The sequence below is a fragment of the Athene cunicularia genome (assembly GCF_003259725.1).
Source record: "Athene cunicularia isolate RWA chromosome 5 unlocalized genomic scaffold, athCun1 chr5_part1, whole genome shotgun sequence".
In the NCBI taxonomy this organism is placed as follows: Eukaryota; Metazoa; Chordata; class Aves; order Strigiformes; family Strigidae; genus Athene; species Athene cunicularia.
In genome coordinates, this window is record NW_020799101.1 from 23194709 (window position 1) to 23218594 (window position 23886).

At 38.1% G+C, this 23886-nt stretch overlaps 1 protein-coding gene across 24 annotated transcripts in view; it reads right to left on the reverse strand.

Annotated features, from left to right (window-relative positions):
• The window catches only part of NRXN3 (neurexin 3), a 991793-nt gene that overhangs the window by 236058 nt on the left and 731849 nt on the right, over positions 1 to 23886 (reverse strand). For all 24 annotated transcript variants that reach the window (XM_026849892.1, XM_026849889.1, XM_026849878.1 and 21 more), the window contains one exon: positions 17102 to 17283. In XM_026849892.1, coding sequence (XP_026705693.1) covers positions 17102 to 17283 — 182 coding nt within the window. The remainder of the gene's footprint in view (positions 1 to 17101; positions 17284 to 23886) is intronic.

The window sequence follows — 23886 nt, forward strand, 5'->3', positions numbered from 1 at the left end:
CTTCTAAGGAAAAATTCAAGGTGATGTAAGACAGAAGATGAAAATACTTCCCACTTCCAAAACCTTCCTGACCACTGCATTGCTCTGGTCTTCATCTATGTCACTGAGTGCTGCTGGTAATGAAGCATTGAACCATGAAGCACAGGTTTTTATGTCGAGTTTGCATTTTTTAATGAAGAAAAGTTACAGCAACACCTGATAAATTTTAAAGTAAATCTATCAGTCAAAGCAATATATGCATCCTAAGACATAAAGGACATGCCCAGGTGTTTGCCACAGAGAGGTATTTTTGAATAATCATAGACAAATTTGAAAGATGTCAGAATATTAGCAGGAAACATTATCTTCAGAAAAGGTAAGCAGAACTCCTATTAATTGTCCTCACATATGTGAGATTTATTTCTCTTGCAAAATAAATCTATCATTGAAGAAAAATGTTTAATTAAGAATTATTAATGGAAACATGCTTTTTTCAACCATTTATATTAAGATTTTATTACCATGTTAAAGATGAAAGCCTACTCAGTTGTGAAATCATCACTCATACAAAGTGGTAAAACCCTCATCACCTGTTAATTGTAGAGTAAGGGAAAAAGACTTGGGAAATGCAACACAGAATCTGTCTTAGGAGAAATAATGATTATCTTGGCCTTTTCTTACTCCAGCATTCTTCATTACTGCTAGATGCACAGTATTTTTCAGTTGTCATTTTTCAAAACTTCGAGATGCTTTCTTCTTATTTGGGTTACTGTTTGCAGTATAACAGATAAATTTTAACCTCTAAATTGAATGATTATAAGCTTGTTATATAACATCACATAGAGCAATCACCATTTTCCAATAAACCAGTATACAATATTGTCATGAAGTGGCAAAATGACATCATATTCTGATGGTCATTAAAAAATAAACTAAGCCTATCTAATAAAAAAAAATAATCCTACTAAATAGGCATTATTAAACTTTCTACTTCAGAAAATTTGCTGTTCCTTTTTGCATCAGAAATCCAGAGAACAAACTACCTTTAATAATACTCTGCATGTTCTAATCTTCAGCTTTTATCCTCAGGAGATGACTTTCCCTGAGGTAATTCCACTGCTTGATTGTTCAGCATAGCCTGTAGACCATTGTCCAAGGGAACGGCTTAGAGAAATTTTACAAAAGATATACAACCACCATTAATAATCTTACATCCCTTTTTATCCTACATTCCACTTTGAATAAGTTATTGCTTGCATATACTTTTCTGCTGACCTTTGGCACCATTTTACACCTTAATTCCTCCTGGTATAAAGTTTCAGTAAGGCCTGGACCACTTCAGATATTAACTTGGCAGATCTTTGAGAAATGCTCATTTCATCCCTGTTCCAAATGGACCATACTGTCCCCTCACCCCCATATTTTGAAGCTTATACTCCCTTCCATCTATACTAATTCATACTTTTTCTTGGTTTGGGACCCCTTCAATGATGTGATGTGTCATGTCAATGAGGTCCCAAAGTCTGAAGGAATCCCCCAGCAGTCCAAGCATGGGCACAGAAATGGGCAGTATGTTTGCACACACAGCTCTAGAAAAAGTACACAACATTAAGTATGGGCTAAAATGATACGGTATGCTTCTTCATGCTGGCTTTATCCATGCTTAGGTAATTCTGTCAATCAAATATAAAGGATGTAAGTAACAAAGAAATCCAACAACAAAAACTACCAGGGTTGTTAGTGAGACATTATCATTACAAATCTGCAGACCTAATATTGATCTTGGGGAAAATTCTCAAAAGAATAGTTAGTTTCTACCAAGAATAGTCAAAGTGCTTTCTGAAAAGTCAGACAACACAGTTGTCTATATTAGTAAAATAAAGCACCCTTTTACCTTCAAACAGTAGTATTTCCATGCTTTGAAAATTAATTCCAGGTTCTGTGAAGGTTTCCAGATTCTTTTAAACCACTAAAAGAGTATAGTTATATTCCATAGCTTTGTCCAAATGTACCTAAAATCTCAGAGTTTGCTGTTCATAACTGCGTATTTCCAAGCATGCCATCCATACTCTATTACCAAACAGCTCTGACAAGGGATGGGGGCACGACGCACAGAGCATAAGCAGCAGCACAAACCTGTCCAGCATGACACACAGTGATGAACCTTTGAAGACTAAATTTACTGTCTTTGAGGCAGACACCTTTAGCTATCCTGACTTATTTCCATCCTTGTTTTAAAAAAAGCACTTTTAGATTCAAGGCACTCGTTAGTGTCAAATTTAGCCATGTCATATGGGGCAGGCTCAGGTTTTACCCTCCCATTTTACACTCACCAATCGCTGTTGTGAACAAAACAGACTCAGCTTGGGGAAATTAATTTATTACCAGTTAATATATTTATTTATTTAACGATTTGGTTAGTGGGAAGACAAACATTAAAACATAGGGAAAACATCTCCCCTCCCCCTTTACAAGGCTCCACTTCACTCCTACACTGCAGACTCCTCTTCTCCTCCCTTGCCATTGCCACAAGTTATATTCAGTCCCTTCAGTGAGGCAACAAATGTTCAAGGGGTGAAGAGGGGTTTACGGTCAGTACACAGTGGTTTCTCTCTGTTGCTCCTTCCTTCTTACACATTCCCTCTGCTCTACTGTGAGCTCCCCACAGGCCACTTCCTTTAGGACTATCAACTCTCTCCAGCATGTAGTCCTCCACAGGCTCCAGTGAGTATCTGCTCTGCCATGGAGCATCTCCTTCTCCTCTCACATTGGTGTTACCTCTGCTGTTTATCACTCTTTCCCCCCTCTCCTCTTCTTGGCATTTTCTGCCCTTTCTTCAATATGCTTTCACAGACACCGCTGACTTGGCTGATGGGCTCAGCTGTGTCCTGCAGTGGGTCTGTTTTGGAGCTACCTGAGTCTGGCACAGGGCAGCTCTTGGTCTTGTCCCACAGAGGTCACCCTGCAGCCATCACCTTGCCGTTTACATGCAATACATGGTTTACATATACGATACAATCAGATGGCTGCACAGCCCCCTCTCTTGCTTCTCCCAGTAGCATTTAAACAAGCTTCATTCGCATCTGTGGATACACCACATTTGCAGCAGATTTATTTTTGAAGAGATCTGTCCACTTACTCTAGAATTCATAATGCTTCCTGTCACCTCTTGACCTAATTTATCCACACAAGACAGTGCAGTTTAACAGTGAAGTGGACCACAGGCTCTTCAGTCCAGACAATATAAACCAAAAGCCCCAAATTATGCAGGGGATAATTTTTTTTGTTCTCATTTTAAAGAAATGACAAGAGCAGCTATTCTCCCTTTCGCTCTTCCATTTGACCAAAACATATTTCAAGTGAAGACGGGCAATGCCACTAGCCATCACACTTGATGAAGATAGAAAGCAACAATCTCACATGAGAGCACAGTCCTACAGATGAACTCATCCTGCCCCTTATTTGCCTGTTTTCAGGAACTTATCACCTATTCTAATAGGCAGGAAGCATTTCTTTTAGTTGCACTACAGTCCAAAACACACATCAACGTTAAAAATTAATGACTTCTTAAAAAGCACTGAACAATGCTCAGCAGCTAATGCTTTGAGCTCTTTGACTAGTTCAAATGCATTCTTTGACCTTGCCCAGGTGATGTGAGTGACCTCCCAACTCCCAGACCAGTTACTGTATCAGCAGTTCTGGGAAAGGAGCCACACAGCTCATTCTCCCAGGTAAAGAGTGGGTTTTGATGCAGGAGTGCGAATGTGAAAGGCCAGAAGCTTCTGTAATTATGTTTTTTCTTTGGCATACAAGAAACCAGCAACTATCCAGTGACTATGATCATGACAGAGCACCACTCTCATGGGTATCTCCAAATCAGAAACTTCTTGCAGCAAGCACTGTGGGAACATGCATCGCGAGCCCAATTCTAGCACAACTGCATGAATGCTAATGAAGGGATTGTGCACTCATAATACTTACACGGAAATAAAAAATTTCCTCAACAATTACAACCTTGATATATTTAAAAGTCATTTAAAAAATAGAATTTGTCACTTTTGCTCAAAACAATGTTTTATTCAAAGAAGAAAGAAACGAGAATCAGGTACCATGTACATCTCACCATAGCGATATCAAGAAGTCTACTGGATTATTGTCACTTTGGTCACAATGATGTGTGTCAGATTAAGACCAGAAGTTACACGGAGAACAGTACTGAAAGCACTATGCAATATGTAAATGAAGTGGGCAAAAGCACTCACATTCCTCCTTTTTGCCTATTTCTACATTTTTAAAGCAAAATCCTCTTTCTCTGTGCCTCTGTAAGGCTCTCATTTTCCTAGATCTTCTTTTCACATCCAGTTTTGTAACTTGTTTTTCATTAAGGAAATTACATGGGTCTGTTAAAAAAATAGCTCTTGTGAGAAGAGGGAGATAGGAGTAGGGCAAGCAAGAAATGTATTGTGCAACGCATCAAGGGATGTTAAGACACAGCTGAAATAGAACAGCATTGGGTAAAGTGCTTCAAAATTGTGTGCAACAAGGTATTACCCTCTGTCCCCAAAGAGCAGCGATCATCCTTCAGTTCAGCTGCTCACATTACAAGTGATGTCTTTTCAATTATCTCAAAGTCCAGATTTGCCATTCTCTATCCGCAAGTTCACAAGCCCATTAATAACGATCTTGGGAACCACTGTAAGGCTCCAGACTACGTATCACATGATGTTCTCTCTGATACAGGCCTTATATACTGAGCCAGTATGTCACCTAATGTGTCAAAATGCTTATTTCCTAGACTGACAAATAGAAAACCAGAGAACAGTCCCTCACTTTCTAACCCAGCATTATCATTTAGTACCAGCTGCCTCTGAAAACTAGAGAAATGTAAGTGTTAAAAGAATTATATATACAAAGCGCTGAAGTTATGATGAACACCACCACATTGGAAGGGAACTTAAAGCCCACAAATGTGATTGGATGACAGTGCAGATGCACTGAGCTGCATCTACACAGCAAACCAAGCTCAGAACCAAATGTATGGTACAAAGATTCTCAAAGGGCTTGCAAAGACCCAACTTGGGTCTACAACAAAGTAGTAATGCTTATCTGGTGCTGCAGCTGAGCGAATAAATCCTCCTGAAGAGAGCTGAACATTCAGGGGGAGAAGCAGTGAAACCTGCCTGCAGCCGCAGGCTTTGCGGACTTGTGGACTAAAAGTTTGAATTTGCATTAGCCCTGGAATATCCTTCATGATGTCCCATTGTACTACACATTGTACTACATATTGTACTGGGGGGATTCAGGGGGAGTTGCTGACACAAAGCACAGGCCATACAATTCTCTGTAAATGCAGTTGACAGATAAACATCAAAACCAGAGAGGAGCTGAAGGACAACATTGGCACAAAGCAATTGGACGTTAAACTGACATATATGAATATATATATGAATATATAGAGATTGGAAAACAAGTTAAAATCTAAAATTATAGGAAAAAAATCATTTTAGAACAGCATTTCAAGAGAAATGGCAGAAGCAGAAAACCAGAAAGGATACGGTAGATCGGATACAGCCAGAAAAGAGGAAGAGACAGTGCAACTGCCTGTGAGGGCAGGGGATTGGAGTTGATGACCTAGATAGTCCTGTCTGTGTCCTGTGTTCCTAAATTAAGCTGCACAGCCAGCAACCCTGAAAACCTCATCTATTTGTGGAGCTCCAAAACTAAATAATGTTTTTTCCCATCAGAAAGTGAGCATATTTGTTACACAGGAAACAAATTCTGATTGGAACAGAAGCAAAAGAAGATTTTTAAAATCAGTTTCAAGCAAAACAGTTTTTTAACATGTAAGATAGTCTGAAGTATATGCCTTTTTCCTACAGACTCCAATCAAAATGGAGTTCACCTCATTTGAAAAAAATCAAGGTAATTAACAGTAATCACTGTAGGAGGACCATATTTAATTGGGCTCCCCACAAGTTAAGATTTAAAGAAATAAAAATGGGAAACCACAACCTCCTTCCCTTCTTCACAGAAACAGAGAAGACGAGTATACAGTGCGAGTATAACAGTGAGAGCTACATTCTGCATTAAAAAAAAAAACAAAAAACAAAAAACAGAGAGGACTTGCACATGTAAGGACATACCAGTTCTTTAAATTAATAAACACAAGAAGAAAATTATCCAGTCTCATAATCAGACAGAATCTGTATAGTTAGATTTTAACACATACAGGAAAACCCTTTCAGTGTAAGAGAAAAATGGACTAAATTCCTCATGTAAAACCCTCCCAAAAACATAAGGGTGCAAAATCAAGTCTTAGCAGTGGCTAAACACAACAGTTCTGTAAAACTGTTATCTGCAGAAAGATGCTGACAGTCCCACACTCCCCGGATGCTGCAGAGTATAAGCTTACACACTCAACATGATCAGACTTCCATCCTGAAATGACCCTTCCTGCCCAACTCCAAGTACACCACCACACAGAAGAAAGTTCCCAAAGGGAACCATTACCTTTCCTTGATATCCCCCTAGCTGCATAAATACCTTTAAGCAAGTCCCAGATTTTTTTCCACGTGCTGCCCAGCTCATTATACAAGCAAATCCAGTGGCTACTATTGAAAGGTTGTATTATATTAACCTCTCTCCTCTGTTGTGGAGATACATTTACTTCAATCTGCGGTGCTACAGCATGTGTTGCCCACTTGAATTATTGCTCATTTAGTCTCTCTAAATATATTTGGGATACAATATACCATCTGTGAAAGGATAACCTGCAGATAACAGGAATGTTTATAAAAAATATTTTAGCAATGCACCTAAAGACACAGACTAGATGCTTTCCCTTTAAACAAGCGTGAAATGCCTGCAAAGTTAGAGGACCTCATTCCTATCACTAGTTAAAACAGTATACTAGAAGTATGATATGGTTCCCTAAAGAGCTGATTAATCCCACCATCTCTTTAAGGCTGAGCAGCATCACACTAAAGGGTTTTACATGATCCAAAACCTCAAATCCTGTATGTGGTACTGATTTTCAGATGAGATTGTCTAAAAATAATAGAATAAGGGAGACATGATATGATAGCAAAGGAAGCCTGAGTAAGTATAAGATACTTTTCTTTGTCATGCTTAATGATTTCTATTACCCAGCTTCCAGAAACTGCACTCCTGACATCAGTAATTGACAAGAATAAAGAATAAGCTAAAACAGGGGCTGTGTGCACTGAAAGTAAATTTGGACAGCCAGAGCTAGTAATATACTTAGTTATCAGGTATAGGCAAAAACATGCTTGGCTGATGCTTTACATTGGCCCGAATTATACCAGTTATATGAAGCAGTCAGTCTCTTTCTGTAGGCTGCAAATTGCTTAAACAAAGCACTAGGAATTTAAATGTAGCAGAAAAAAAGATATGCCAAGATATTTAAGAGAGCTTTCACACTACATAAGCTTTACTTCAACTGGGTTTCAGGCTGTGTGTTTTCAGTCTCCCCCATCCCACTTCTTTTACATAAGGAGATGGAAGAGGAAAATGTCTGTATCATGTATTTAACATAAAAGCCTTTCAAACCAGCAGGAAGCCCTCGGTTCAATCATGCTTTATGTACTGAAAGGTTAACTAACAGGAGAGGCTTATTAGCACAAATAATACCACTTCAGCCTTGATCCCAACAACACACAAGCAAAGCAAGTTCAGGCCCATCAGCATTTAAATGCAGCGAAAAAAAAAAGCCACAACAACAAAAACACCACACACCACCTGCTTCTGTAAAATTGGTCCTCAGATGTCACGGGCAAGAGCAGGAGGTGTTGGCAACAGCAGCTTTACAAGAGCACTGCCCTCCCCCAATTATTGGTATTGAACCATTCTCTCAGGATGGAGAAGGAAGCACTGTGAAGCCTTCTGATTCAAGAAAAGACGAACATTCAGAGCCAGACAGCTCCAATTCTGAGGCAACAGCTCTAGTTACGTTATTTAATCTCCAAGGCCTCAATTTTCTCATTCTGTAAGGATGTTCACTGTGTACCCTTCAAAGAGATACTGTGATGTATTGTCACTGTATACCTGTTTTAAAGTTAAATGCATGTGTACATTTTAGGCATTGTAACAACTGTTAATGCAATGTTTCTGAGTAAGAACTGTGCACCTTTCTTGAGAACTTATGGTCACTGAAACTCAGGAGAACTTGGATGTTAGAGCTATAGCCAAACTCCAGTTCAGCGCACTTTCTACTCAAAATTGTCTCTGCAGTGTCCTGGTAGAATAGGAAAAGACAGCATTGCCTTTCATATCCCATGTAAAACTGCAGGACTGGTCTTTTATGTTCTCTTGAACAGCTGATTTAATCTCTCAGTCAGGTGCATACCAGTGATCAAGTTATCTTTTCCCTGCACTGAGTTTTGAAATCCTCTAAAATTAAAGTCATAGAGCAAACAATGTGTAATGTTTGGATCAGATCAAGCTTAGATTCTTCTAGTACAATTCAATAATATGTTCCTGTTAAAGATTTTCTTCCTAGAGCTTCAATAGAGAAACAATTCATTTCTTTGTAGCTGATGTAGTACCAAACAGTTGTTAACCTTTGATGAGAAGGTTACTTCAGATACCAAGCTGGGGTAAATTAAACTTGCAATTGCCCTTGTTTAATTGCTTTTGAGTAGTACTCAGTATGTCTGAATGTGCAGTGAGTTATTATCATACCCTGCTGCTATCCATTAACACAAAGATCAAGAATTTTTACTTTTTTGATGCAACCATAGAGAAGGTGATAAAGGCTTTAATTACAAACAGATTTAATTTAGAATCTATTAGTGCAATTTATCCAAGCATACAGAAGTAAAATGGGTTGGTCTGAACAAGCTTGCAAGTTTGGTGCTTCTTCTTGTAAAGGACAAAAATCTGTTTTATCAATTGTTAAGAGTCTACAAATATAAAAGATTTTAGTCTCTTTCAGAATGAACACTGAAAACCTCACACCTATCTCTTTCAGGTCTCAGTTATTCCAAGAAAAGAACTTCTCTGGAGATGGGGTTTCCTTCTTCTACCTAACCAGAAAAACCCACACACTACTTCATTCATTGTTTTTAATATTTAAAAGAAAAACATTAAGAAGAGAAATCTAAACTTTCTCAGCATGAAAAAAAGTCACAGTATTTCCTTACTTACTTGCTCACTGAGAAGACTGTGACAAAATGTGAAAATCCCAATTATTAGTTCTGAAATACTGCAAAACAGTAAAGACAATTCAACTCCAGTTTTTCTGCAATTATGATCTATAATATAGATCTAGATGACATATTCTACATAAACATTATAGTCATAAGAGAGAGTAAATTAAATATTAAGCAAAACACAGTATTTGTTTATACTGTTTACAAGAACAAGCATTACAGGGTGTTTGGATATATACTGAGAGATACTCCGAGATATGATCATGTAACACCTAATAGCAATTCACAGAACAACAAGTTCTAAGACAAACCTTGACAAATTACACAAGTTTCACGCTTCAGAATGTATTTTAAACAGAGGCTATATATTTACGGATGAATCTCATAAGCAAGCCTATTAAGATTTTTGCTTCTAATTAGGAGCATATTTTTTATTTCTGCACTTACACTGAAATGCCAAGGTCTAACTGACTTTGCAAGATGTACAACACTAAAATGAGTATGTGTGTATCCTGAAAAAATGCTGTTAGTTCTGTCCAGTATACCAAATCCTGATCATCTTATTAGAAGTCTGCTTCCTTGATGACACAGCAAATCTCTCTCTTTTAAATCAGCAAAGGTAGTTTATTTCGTTACCCATATCTTTAAGCCAGGTTTCACAAAATTACCCATGAAACTTCCCATTGATTCTTCCTCCATCCCCTCCAATTCTTAATTTTCACTTGCCATTGTCTAGCTGAACTCAGCTGTTCTGCAGAGCTGAAGCCCCAAGATTATTTTCAGGTTTGTGACTCTAATCAGGCTAAGTTGGGGTCCAACTGGCAGTTTTACCATTCATGCTAATATTGCCCTACCGGCTCTTTCTTCCATATCTCTAATCAGCTTCACAACCTCCAATAGCAACAGTGAAAGCACTAGGATCTATGGACAAACTGTCATCGAGTGAGGACTTAATGCATCCCTGTATTAAAGCACTGAGTTTCTTTGCTGTCTGAATGGAGCTAGGGATCTAAAATCCATCATCTGTAGCCACAGGACATTAGCACGCTATTTCCTGCACTGTTGCATTCAGCTACGTACGTTCATTCATTCATACACCTGGTACAAACACTGGCAACAAAGCAGGGAGTGGAGCTCAAAAGATCATTTAGATAACTTGATGGGGCACAGTGCCAAATTGTGCCAGCTATGAACAGGCATGCTGGAGTGAGAAGCTCCTTAACCTTCAAAGGTTTAGTCACAACTCATGATCTCCTACCACACAGACTCTTTCCCAAGAGCTAGTAGATAAAAATAGATGGACCATCCTTATGCATAATGTGAACTACTTCAAATGTACTAAAAATGGATTTTATGCCTTTGGATAGGCTTTTGTGAAGGAAATATCATTGTTATCCATATTAGCAATACATTGGTCTTCTGCTCACTTTCTTAGCTTTAGGTATTTAAATTATTTTTTTTTTCAGCTATTTTCCCCACTTGGCCAGAGAAGCCAGAATTCTGGGCAGTTTTCTGTCCTCTTGCAAACAGGTTCAAGTAATCTAAAAATTTACCAGTCATTAACTAGAAATTGTTTTGATGTCTAAGGAAAAGTAGTAACTGACTATGCATATTGTTAATCTGCTTCAATGTTGATTAACACACATGCACTTAAATCATCTTGTGACCAACATAAAGCAACAGAGCACTATTAAGATTCAAGCCTCAGCTGAAGATGACTGCCATCCTAAGCAGAAAGGAAGACATGACTTACAACATATATTTATTAATACTATTAATTATAGAAAGGAGGTAAGCACTTGTGATGTGCTCTGCCAGATCCTCAGGACCCATGTGCAATGCAATAGCTCACTACCTGTTAAGACAATCTCCTAAATTACCTGTTGTTGCTAGGGGACAGTACTACCACTCCAATCCTCGTGGTGCTAGCACTCTCGCTCACACAGCTAAGCAGAAACCTACTCCATTGCACACAGTGGAGGTTCTCTTGGGGAGGCAGGATAACTTTTAAGGTGCTGCAGTGTATGTGTGTGTGTGTGTGTATATATATATATATATGTATATATATGTCACATCTTAAATGAGGACTACCTTGCCAATCCCTGGTTATCTTAAATAACATGCAACTTGTTAGGTTAAGGGCATCCATAACTATTTAGTTGTAACTTCAAGAATTGACAAACCTCAGCTACAGATGTTTAGAGAAGATAAATATGAAGAAATGAACTGCTGAATCTTCATATGCTAAGATTAAATCAAAACCGTTCTCCCACTCCCTCATTCAGCTCATTTGCCATCTTGCCTGGAAGATTAGAAGTCATGGTTTGAAGTCTTCACGCACATGTTAAACAACAGGTTGCAGCTATTAAATACAGTATATTCAGAAGTCTCTGCCAGAGAATTTATCCTTAACAGAAGTTACATTCAGATAGTTTTTATGTGTGAACAATCACAAGCGACCTGCAGAATACTCCCTCAGGTAGGTTGCTAGATCTTGTCTTGGTAGAAAATGTCTTTAGACAGCCTGTTCCTTTAGACCTTCTAATGATCCAGACAATATAATCTTTTTGTTGAAAGCTCATCCTAATTCCCTCCCCTTTCCAGGAGGCAGTCTAGCCACTCTCATTCATTAGCTGTTCATGTTCTCAGCTAAATGTGTTACACAAAATGTTGTCTATATAACCAGCCAGTCAGTAAACAAATTCTTGCTTTAACAAAGAAGCCTCTGCTCCACTTCACCTTTTGGTGATCCACTGACACGTTTCAGTATAAAACATCTTTCACTGAATATATTCCATACCAATCTGTAGGGGTTCAAAATTTATATAAATGTAATTAGGAGAAATGTACACAGTTCTTTACTGTTTCTTGAATGAAATGAGACATGATAGGCATTGAATACTTTGAATTGATAATTGCTTACAGGACACTGCTGCTTAACCACTTCTGGTATACTGCAAGAACTATATCAAACTCAAAGACTCACTCTATACTGGTTAAAACCTGGAAAGGCAAGAATAATAGCAGTATTCTGAACGAAAATAAATGAAAACTTGATCAAGATATGGTGGAGCGAAATTACTTGTATTCACAAAAAATAAACTCGAAGAAACAGAGTTCTACACAAGAATAAAAAGGAGTTCTAACATCACGAAACATACACTTTAAGAGAAAACTGTAACTGTAAAGACAGCAAAGGCAGCTAAAAAAAGCAAAACACAAGACAGGAGACCAAAGCAGATCACCCAGTTTTTTCATGGTTTCATGTTGACACACTGCCTGCAAAATAAAACAGGCTAGTCTTGAAACCCTCTTATTTCTACTTTCTTGGAGATAAAAACATAACCCTTTTAATGCCCACTCTGAATTTGGCCTAAGAAAGACTGAAATATTTTGCATCAATATGATTTTGGTTATAGAAAAGTAAAACAAACTGCTATTATATTTTACCTCCATTTACTATCTCATTCTAGCCCTTAAGATATTCAGTTCATTATAAATCTGTGGTTATCCTTCTCCTGATTCCAATTCTTTTACTTCTTCTCTATCTCCTCCAGTGACATGGCACTGCAGTTTTGGAGTGAGTCTCCAGAGACTTTGTATGGAAGAGCCAGAATTGTCTCGACAATCATAAAGCTCAGACACACACTTTGGCCAATCACAATATAACTGAACAGATTTGGTCAAATGTACACATATATTTTCTTCCAGTTATACTCATTGTCATTTAGCGATGCCACCTCTAACTCAGGGAAGACTTACATTTTCTTATACTTATTGCTTAAGAATGTTCTACATCAAATCCTAGTGCTAAGTGATGGATCCCCATTAGCTTGGGTCTACTTAAGCAAAACTCCTTCCAAAATCACTAAGAGTTTTGCCCAAAACTTAGAGTTTACTTTTTACAAGCAATTCAGAAACAGGACCAGTTTCACATCATTCTGAACAGCTAAATGTGAGATGACAGTTTACAATACACATCAACATGAAAGACTCCAGAATAAACCAGCAGTGCACATGGATGGGTGATTTCTCTCTCCATAGTCATCACCAGAATGATAACCTTCACCTGCAGCTCTCTTCCTCTTTCCATGTGATCTCTATGAAGATTTATGCATGTTGTGAATTATTAAATAGCTTTAGTAGTATAAGGTGAATGAACATCAGAAACATTCAACCACAACTCACACATTTAAACATTCATTGTGGAAGTCAACTTTCTGGTACAGGTTTGGACTTGGTGCTTTGAAAGAATTGTTGGGAAAAAAAATGTAAGAAAGGATTTGGTGCTATTTTGATGCTATAACAACACTATCATTCCATGTGCTATAGTCTGTTCACACAAACACCTCATGCTTCATATACAACATTGATCTGGATGGTATGCCATCCATGTTTGCAGAGCTGCCAGTTTATACTTCATTGCAAATCAGGAGAGAAAATAGCTTCAGAGGCTGTAATTTTTTGTCATATAAAACAGATGCTTTAGTCAATAAATTTCCACAATATCTGTAAGACTCATAATTTAAAAATGAATCCAAACAGAACAACCATAAATTAAACAAGCAAATATGTAACTTGTTAATAAGGTATCTTTTTTTGACTTTAAATTTTACAAATAGAAAGAGATTATAATGAATACTCCAGAACATACACAATATTCAAAAAGCAGGCAAACTACTAAAATGTCTTCTGCACAGAGTATGAGTCACTTTTACAATCTTTAAAATAGTATCAGATCTTGATAAACCACAGCCTATACTATGATTTTTGGAATAAGTTTTAGTTTAGTGATATACTTTAGAAAACAATAATCACCCGTTGGCTTTTGTCACCTGTTATCACCAACAGAACACCCAGGGAAGGGCGAGGAGGTCAGAATCCAGTAAATCGCATCCAAAATAAAGTCTGTGACTGGAATATCCAGAAAGGCCACAGAAGAAGAGGCCTTCCCAATATTAATCCAGGAAAATCCTTGTCACTTTCATTATTATTATTATTATTATTATTAAAACAATTGCTCCTGAAAAAGTCAAGTTGCTAAATATACATAAAATAAATTACATTAACATTGTTTTGCCTGTTTTAATACCTATTTTTCTCTTTCTCCTATGATTTAATTTATGGTTTAAGTATTTGTGTTTTTAAAATTTAATTTTATTATCAATTTAATCTGCTTTCATAGCTCTGATGTACAAATTTATTTCTCCCATATTTGTATTAAAGTTTGATCCATGCTTTCTTGTTTCTCTTGACAGTTGAAATTGGCCTAATGGAAGGACAAGGTTTTGAAGAAAGGAATACAGACAGAGTCTTTGAACATTACGGCATGAAGCATGTGGGGACAGAGTCTTTGAACATGACAGTGCTAACCATGTGGTAGTTTTCAGGCAGTTACGAAAGATCTCGGTCTCATGGAAAGCTTGCACGCATTTTGCTAAGAGGTCCTATATGGTCTTGCATTTTAAATGCCATTTCAAGATGCGCCTTTCATTTCCGATTTTTTACTTTTTCCAAAATAATCTTGATGTAAGATCACTTTTGTGACTTTGAACCATTAACAACAAAGTCTTACAGACATTCAAGAAGCCAATAACACTTTAAAAGTTCCTCTTCAACTTTTCTATTATGTGTAACAGTGTGAGTCTCAGACTACGTGCTATATTTGAACAGTTAGGTAGAATCAGCGATCTATATGATGAACAGTAATACCATACCCAGAAGAGCACAGCAGCATGTCTTTGCTCTTCATGAATGACTGGCAAATCCTCCTAATCCATCCTGACCACAAAAGAACAAGTGAAATTAAAGATGAACTAGTTCTATATTTGCTGCTAGTGAACATCTTCAGTGATAAAATTGGCCAAACTACACAGGAAGCAGTCAACAGAACTTTTGGCATTAATATCAACCACAATTAATAGCTTTGATTTAGATATCTGAAATAATCTGAAACTAGCATCATGCCACTCAGAGTGGTTTGAAGAAAATATATTGGGAGGAAACAGAAAAAAACTTTCATTCCTATCCTTTCCAAAACTGATTGAAAACAGAAAGTCATTAATATTTTTGTTTTAAATGAATGCTTATGCTTCAGGTTTAATTTGTTTCAATCTATCCAGCAAAAGTGGTTATAACATTAAAAAAAATAATCACCCATTAAAAAGTTCAGATGGACTAATTTTTAAGGGCAGAGTTGATAATATTCAAGACCAAGACAGAGAAAAACTATGTGCCTTCATCATTAACGCTGAAAAGACTCACTTTTCTTATCTCAATGCAGGATTAAAATTTCTTTTTTCATACTTGTGTCCATTTCCCCTCTTCCTTACACTGACTACCACAAAGAAAATCCTGACTTCCATTTTCTCTGTAACATCCCATTAGGCAGCCAAGAGCAACAAGATCCCATCTTAGACTTCTTTCTCTAAGACTGAACAAATTCATATCTCTGCACCTCTCCTCACATGCCAGTCATACTGTTCTCCAGTTATTTACATTTTACACGTTGTGTTATAATGTCTGAAGAATATACATCCTCTTCCTCAAACATATCAAACCACTTTTGCTTAATGCAAGTTATGGAATTCCAACCCATTAGGCTTAATATTTTTCACTTTTACAAAGTCTTCTGGAGTTCTTTTTGTTTTGTTTTTAAGAAAGCAAGAAAAGTGTTTTTCTTTAAAAATGCCAGGATTGATCTCACTTTCATTCCAGCACAAACCACAAACTAAATATTTGGATATATAGCAAAAAGAGAGAAACCAGAATTGGTGACAGCCTAATAGCTCAAGGCCATATTCTGACCCATTCAAACCAATCTGAATTTTACAATAAAATTAAAAAATAAACCCACTTAAAATGCTGGCAACGGGTGCTAGCCCTGACCCTTGTTTCAGAACCCCAGCAGCACATGGAAACCCTTGGTCACACACGTAAGGTCTGTTTTGGCCCCTGGCATTCCTCCTGTTTGCTTATATCTTCAAGTTCCCCTGAAATGTCAACAGCTCCCCAGCTCATTCAAAACCTGAAAATGGCCCATTCTCCTTCCACTATGAATTAATGAATAAAACATTGGAAATAATCTAAGCATCAAGTAACATGACCATCTTCTACCTCTAGTAAACTTACTGGCTACTTTGTCTGCCAAGGAAAATAATGCAAACAACCTCTTCTCCTCCCAAAGCTCCACATGAAAGAACAAACTCCAAAAGTTTACAGTTCTAGAATTCTCATTTTCTCGAACAATTTGATTCTCTATAATAGTAAATTTAAAACACAACATTATAGTAGCTACTATGAAGTAAATTAACTCTATCCCAGCTGAAACCAGGACATCCTCCCTAAAGCCACCTTTACTCAAGTTTCCCTATAATATTTGCTCACACACTCAGAAGTCTATTTTCTTCTTGCAAAGCCATGTTGCGCTAACAACATAAAATTCTTATTATTTTGAACTATCCTGCTAAAGAAAGCACCAGTTATATCAACTTGAGGATCTGTTCAGTTCTTACTTAACTTTCTCAGTGAGGAAAAAAACCCTTATCACTTGATTTCATTCTTTGCCTTCCGAGAATAGTAATACTCTCCACCATAAATTCACCTGTACTCAGGACTGTGCATATGCCACAGTAGATTAACACCGCTGAAAATTTTTTCTACAATTTTTAAATAAATCCTACTGCTATTGAATCCCATAAGGCTTTTTTGTTTGTTTGTTTCCCCCCACCTTTCTTCTGGCACCAAGATTTGGTTGCCTGTGCATCCCATACAGCAATTCTACAAAACCCTAGAGAAAGAACTACCTAAGGCAGGTTAATCTGATGAGTGGTGAAGGTATAAAAAGCACAGAGCATGACACATGTTATTTTACAGTAATAGTTTTCTTCAAATGAACATTCAGTTAACAAAAACCCAGGTTTGGCATAAGACATGGGCCTTTCTATACTCACTATGTGCAGCTGCAGAAAATCACCAAGCCCAGGGGCACTGTCAATCCGAACAAGAATGCCATCCTTCACTGTTGTGCTGAAGCCCACAGCAAGACGGTCTGTCCTTGTGCTCGGTCTGTCATTGGCCGGCCAGGTGTAGAGGATGAGACCTCCACTCTTCCCAAATATATATGTGGCACCAGCTACAAAACACAAAACCAAAGAAAAAAGTATTAGTTATCCATTTCATTTATTCATTTGTCAGCTATGGCAATAATGTTGTAATTTCCGAATGGAAGAATATAAGTAAAAATATGTTTTCAATAGTTAAAGGGGTGAAACTAATGGCTCCTGCTGGCCAGGCTAGTGATAGCACACAGAGAAGGCTCAAGAAAAATTAAGAAGATGATGGAAATACCTACTTCCAGACTCAAGCAGGCAATAGAAGAGGATAACATGTACTAAAATCCTTCTATTTTGTGACAAATGACATTGTGAGCCATCTTTGATAATGGAATTTACTCCATATGTGCTATAAGACATGCATGAAATGGTGTTTTAGATTGCCCTCTCCAACTTCTCACATGTAGTCTTCCCTCTAAAAAACCAAAGCTTTCCTTCATAGAGCAATGGCTCTGGAATGCTAGACACTTTTTCTGATGGAAGGAGATAAGAAGGTGAAACAGCTATTTATCAGACAAAACATATCTGCTCATCCACCATTATCATTGCACCATTAGACCTGCTAACAAACAATGTAATTTCCTCCTTAAGGAAAGTTCATCCTTCAGGTGAACTCATCCCCAAGACTCACAATCATTTCCAAGGTGCATGTGTGTTATTCAGAACACCCTCATCTTCCTACACACATCACAACAGGGAAACTACAAGCAAATAAGCAAGCTTTGTCTTAAGGTATAAATCACTCAAGAAATTTCTTCTGTATAAAACCTGATGAAGTATTTTATTAGTTCCTAAATAAAGAAAAGCAGCATGTAAGACAAAGATAAGTGAAGATCTTATCAAAAATGAATGATTTCATTAGCTCTATATCCCAGACAATGCCAGATAGGACACTGCTTTTCAGAGAGGGAAAAAAACAAGACACACCTATTTCAGAAGGATAGGATTCAATCTTAGCTAGGGATTCAAAAGGAATATTTGGCAGCTCTCCATGAGGTTGGACTTGTCTTCAGCTGAAGACTATTAACACATAGTTCGAGACTATCGTTTTGTCAACACTTCCTAAGACTTTGGGATATCTAGTCCACATATTTCCAGCACCGTTTGTCTTTACAGTGAGCCAGGGAATTTGTTCCTTGACCTTGTTTTTAAGGACAACACCAAACCTCTCCAAAGCTGAACACTGTCCTCCCACATTCACAAAGGCCTTCTGAGATAGGCAAGACAGACACACAAGTGAGGAACTGTCGCAGATGAGGAAACCGAGAAGCAAAAGCGTTCGGTGTTCACATTCAGACTTGGACTCAACACTCTGAGTTAGGAGCAGGATTTTATAACTAAGCAGTTATAAAATCAGCACCTGAGCTTCTTGGAAAATATGGCTAAAATTTCTGTTCTAGACCCAAATCTACAGGCAGGCCAGGAACAACAATGCTTCAGCCGCTTATTGCACCTCATTTTCTGAGCACTATTACAATGGGTCACAAGCTACAAAATAGTAAGCAAAAATAATCAGCTCCCATTACTGCATCGGGGATGAAATATCTGTACAAAGTAGAGGCAATTACTTGGTACATTTGCTAATCTGAGTGAAACTACAACTGATGATCTTGCCCCCTATATACCAACCGGCAACATGTATCAAGCAACCTTTAACAGATTAAATGTAGTTAGACACAGAAACACGTGAGATCATATACAGGTAACTTCTACACTTGCCTAAAAAGCTGCAGCTCCCCTAAAGCTCTTTATGACCTGAATCCCAAATAAATACTACACATTAGTAGAAATAACTGATAACTTCACATGTGCTTGAAAGTCTTCCTCTAGACATCTCAGCACATGTTACCAAAACAGGAATCAAAAGTTCAGGTACACAGAAGGGAAATGATTTCTGAACAGCTGACTCAATGACAGAGTGAAAATGAATCCATGCTTCCTTTCTTCCAGGTCTGTGCACACCCACCAGAACACGCCCTCAGTAAATTCAAACAAATGTATCTGAAATCGGGGGTAGATAAAAAATTTAACTCATAATTCTGAATTAACAAAGGAGCACACTGTTCTGGAACTGTGCACATACGTCATTTCAGTTTCAGAAACATTAATTTTGCAGACTGAACTCTATCTCCTCATTCAACTTTGAACTCAAGATAGAGGGCACATGACTATTGAAAAATATGTAGAAATGGGTTTTGTTCATCTGTTTAAAAACATCCCCAACTGTATCTGTAACCTCTTGGTTAGAGAGATAGTTAGAGATGACTGTGTAGGGAATTACCTATGTCTTCCCCCATGCACAGGTATATCAACAGCTCGCTATAAATTACATTACAAATATCGTCCTTCAGTTTATCAGTTTTTTATAAAAGTTGTGTGTATTTGCGTTACAGACTAAAACAAGGCGTAGCAACACGTTAAGCAAAACAGATAAATTTACTCATTATTGGTGGCTTCATAGATTAAAACACACTTTTATTCTCACTTGAATTACAAGTTCTCTTTTTCTTTGTACTAGTTATCAGGCCTTTCAGCAGCAAAGACAAGCCTGGAAGAGAGTTCTTCACTATTTATGAAGACAGATGATTTCTTTGCCTCTCTAGGAGCCATTTGGCTGCAGGTAGAGCATGTCAGTGCTCCTATGAGCGCCAATTAGAACCAATTATGTCTTCATAGGCCTGTCATGGGACTAACCGTTTAACAGAGCTCATTTTCTCCTTACAGAACACAGATTTTGCTTCTAGGCCTAACTCGAAGATATTCAGTACTTTGGGTTTCTGCTCAAAGAATGTTCAGATGCAACAACCAGATCAGCACTGCTCAAACTAATCTGTTAACAGAAGCCTGGTGGCCAGCAGTTGTTTCCTTATTGTCCAGGTCAGGATTATCTGCTTAATGACAAATGGGCCACTTGCTTTACCTGTGTGCAGCTGAACACATAACAATTTGTTGGGTACATCAAGGTCCCTTCCCTTCCCTGCCTTTTTGAGGGTATACAGGATACCCATTGCTTAGTCTGGAAAGAGATGGCATATTAATATTTACCAGTACTACTTTTTTCCCCAAATTATAAACAAAATAGTCACTTCATTCTGAAAACACAAGATACAAACATCAAAGTGAAATAGGAAGGATAACAAGAGTTGCTGCCACACTGTGATCACAATAAAAAAACCAAAACCAAAACCAAACCAAAACCAACCAATTAAAAATCCCCCCCACCAAAAAAACCCTCCAAAAAAACTGAAATGCAACACAAACACACTTGATTTAAATGCTTCTATATGCCTGCAGCAACCATGAGTTTATGGAGTTTGAAACCTGAATTGAACAAGGCAAACAGTAGAATTACAGCCCTGGGCTTCAGGAAAGGAGATTTCAGCTTCACCAGAACTTGTCAAGGCCTGAACAACTCTATCTGGTTGGCATTGCTTTAGGCTGGTGTAAGTGAGCTGGTTGGACTCATTTACCTCCAGTGGTCTCTTCCAATCTTAAATCGATAACTATCCTTTCTTTGTGGTGTTGCAGAGAATTGTGGGCTAATTAATTGAAGAACTCAGTCAAAAAAAAAGCTGATTACATTAAAATCTGTTTAGCTGGAGATCTTTTCATTGTACCTAAGATCTCTATTACACAAAAGCACATATTTTTTTTCCAAGACACTTTCTATTCAAGATGGACAATGGATAATACACTGTTAATGAGCAACCACTTGATATTTATTTTTTCCTCATTGTTCAAGGTTTAGTTATGTACAACCTTTAATAAACACACCAATTGTGTCCTGAAAATAGGAAACTCTGAGGAACTGATTAATTCAATTGTATTTATTACAGTGTTTCACCATTTCAACTATATAATGCTAAATTCAACCTATACTGTGTAAAATAATAATAATTAAAAAAAAAAAAAAAATCAAAGACGGGAGGACACAAAATTATTTCCCCAGTCAGCTGTGAGAAATCCCATTTCTCACAGTGCCCTGGGCCAGATTTACTGTACCAACACGTGAGAATCAATGGGAACAGTATATGATCAGCTACTCTACTGGGATGCTGTGTGCAGAATTTGGTCAGCTTTGGGAGCTCAGAGAAGTGAAGAAATATATGGTGAGGGAACACTCCCTACAGATTTAAGCTACTAGGATGCCACTGTGTGTTTACCATACACGAAGCTTATAACCTCATAAACTTATAGTTTGGCAGAGTGGCAGTTGACTTCTCCCAGAAATGATGTAACATGTAACTGTAACACAGCTTTGGTGTTTAGAGATTTAAACATCAGAGAGATGGATATGTTGCAACACACATGATAATGCTGGTATTTAAAGTCTGCATATCTATCTTAAGCAAATTATGTATTTGCTAGTTATATTCATGGACAGAGCTGTTAGGTTACTCAGTTTCAGTCAAAACAAAATAGTTTGAGGCAAACACTCCTCATGGAAAATTCCTAACAGAAAAGTTATAAGCAACGTTATAAGCCACAGCAAATAAAGCCTCCTAGTGAGTTGTGCTAAGAAACATTTACTTGAAGTTGGCACCACCACCTATAATTTTAAATCAGTTACCACTGCTTCCTCATCATCACCCAAAGACTTCAAAAACCTATCTTAAAGAATAGTATCCTTCAATCAACATAGTACAAGTACAGCAGCTATATCCTGCCTAAAACTAGTCCTGCAAAGCAGTAGAAAACACGTCTGTCACATACGCACGAGACACAACTTCTTTTGTGATCTAGGTATGCTGTGAATCTCCCCACATTAAATATTCTATTGCAAAGTCTCTGTTTTCAGCTACTAAGCCATCATCAGCCCATTTTGCCTCAACTAGAGCACAGCACACACACTTGTTTCCCTGTGGCCAGGAAAACACAACATTTGGCAGGTATTATAATGATGTTTATACATTGAAGGGTTAACTGCAGCAACTCTGCACTGGGATATGAGTTTAATGTACTACAAATTTTACAGTTACAGTTCAGATGTTTACAACTAAAAAGTACCTTTAAGATGAAAATTATGACAATGTCCTGGTTCAGCTAGGATAGGGTTAAGTTTCCCCAGCAGAGAGAGAGGGGGAAGGGATCTCCAGCCAGGTTATTCATACCATGCTGGCATCAGGTCCAGGTGTGAACTTTTTTTTTTTCCTTGGTGGCTTTTTGGTGGCGGGAAGCACACGTCGGGTTTGTTCCCTGACCATTTGCGGTATTTCTTTGTATATCATTTGTCTTGCTTACTGTTATTGCTGTTTAGTGTTGTTATCATTGCTACTGTTGTTGTTCAGATCATTTATCACACTGTTGTATTAAATTTCTTCTTATTTTAACCCGGGGTTTGTGCCTCACTGCCAGCCCGACCGGCTGGGGGTGAGGGAGGGGCAACAGCAACGTGCTCTCCGGTCCCGGCAGGGCTTAAACCACCACAGAAGAACACAACCAAAATTTGAAAGCCAAATAATTCCTTGGGTTAACACCAAAATTTAAGAGCATGGTCCCGCATCCCTTCATGACAACACTGTTGTGGGCAAAACAATCTCAACTGGGGTAATCTCACTTATTAAGTTTTATTAACAACTTTAATTACTGATTAAAGCATTGGGAAATAAAGACAACAAACAAACAGTTAGGGAAAGTTCCTTTCTTTTCCCAAGCTCAATTTCAGTCCAACAGATCTCCTGACCCTTCCTTGTCTCCTCTCCCTCTGGGCTGTAGAGAGACAACAGGCAGTGCAGGAGGTCAGGGTTAGTGCACAGGGGTTTCCTTCCACCATTCCTTGATTCTTTCTTTCTGTGCTCCAGAGTGGGTTATCCATGAGCTGCAGCCCCTCAGGGGTGTTCCTGCTCCTGCGTGGATCCCTCCGCTGGCCCCAGTGCCTCAGGGGTGTCCCTGCTCTGGCACAAGTTACCCATAGGCCCAGTTCCTTCAGGAGTGTCCCTGCCCTGGGCTGTAGTCCCCTCAGAGGCATGCCTTATCCAACACAGAGTGACTCCTTTCAAAAGACTGCATCTCCAGCATGTTCCCAGCATGTTCCATTTCATGCGTTTCTCCATGAAACTTCTGTGTCTCCTCCTGTTTCTCTTTTGGTGCCTCCTCGCATGATCCTCCATGAGCCCTCCCATGACACCTCCTGTGTCTCCTGCCCTCAGTAGCAATTGCCCTTTCTTAAATGTGTCCAGGCAGCAGCACCACGTGCTCCTACGTCAGAGCTGGCTGTGACTGCACAGGGTGGTTTACAGCCTCTTTCCACACAGAGTACTCCAGCAGTGCCCTGCCACTCATGACCCAATACAAACATAAATATCCTGATTGTGGTGGTAATTTGCCAAAAACCAGGAGGTATGTAAACTTAATGATAACACCTTTCTACCCAAAATAACATGCAATACAAGGCATATGCTTTTCCTTCAGTTATTATGTCTTTATTCTCTTGCATAGAATGCTTATAGATACTGTTTTACTAAACATTTTTGTAAAAGGACCTGTAACTTATTTTTACATTCCTCAAGGGAAGACACACAATTTTAAAAGTCAAATACCTGTAAGTATACAAATAAAAGAACCCTACTGCATTTTCCTTACCTATTGCTTGTTTCTCTTGGACTGCCCCCCCCCCCCCCCCC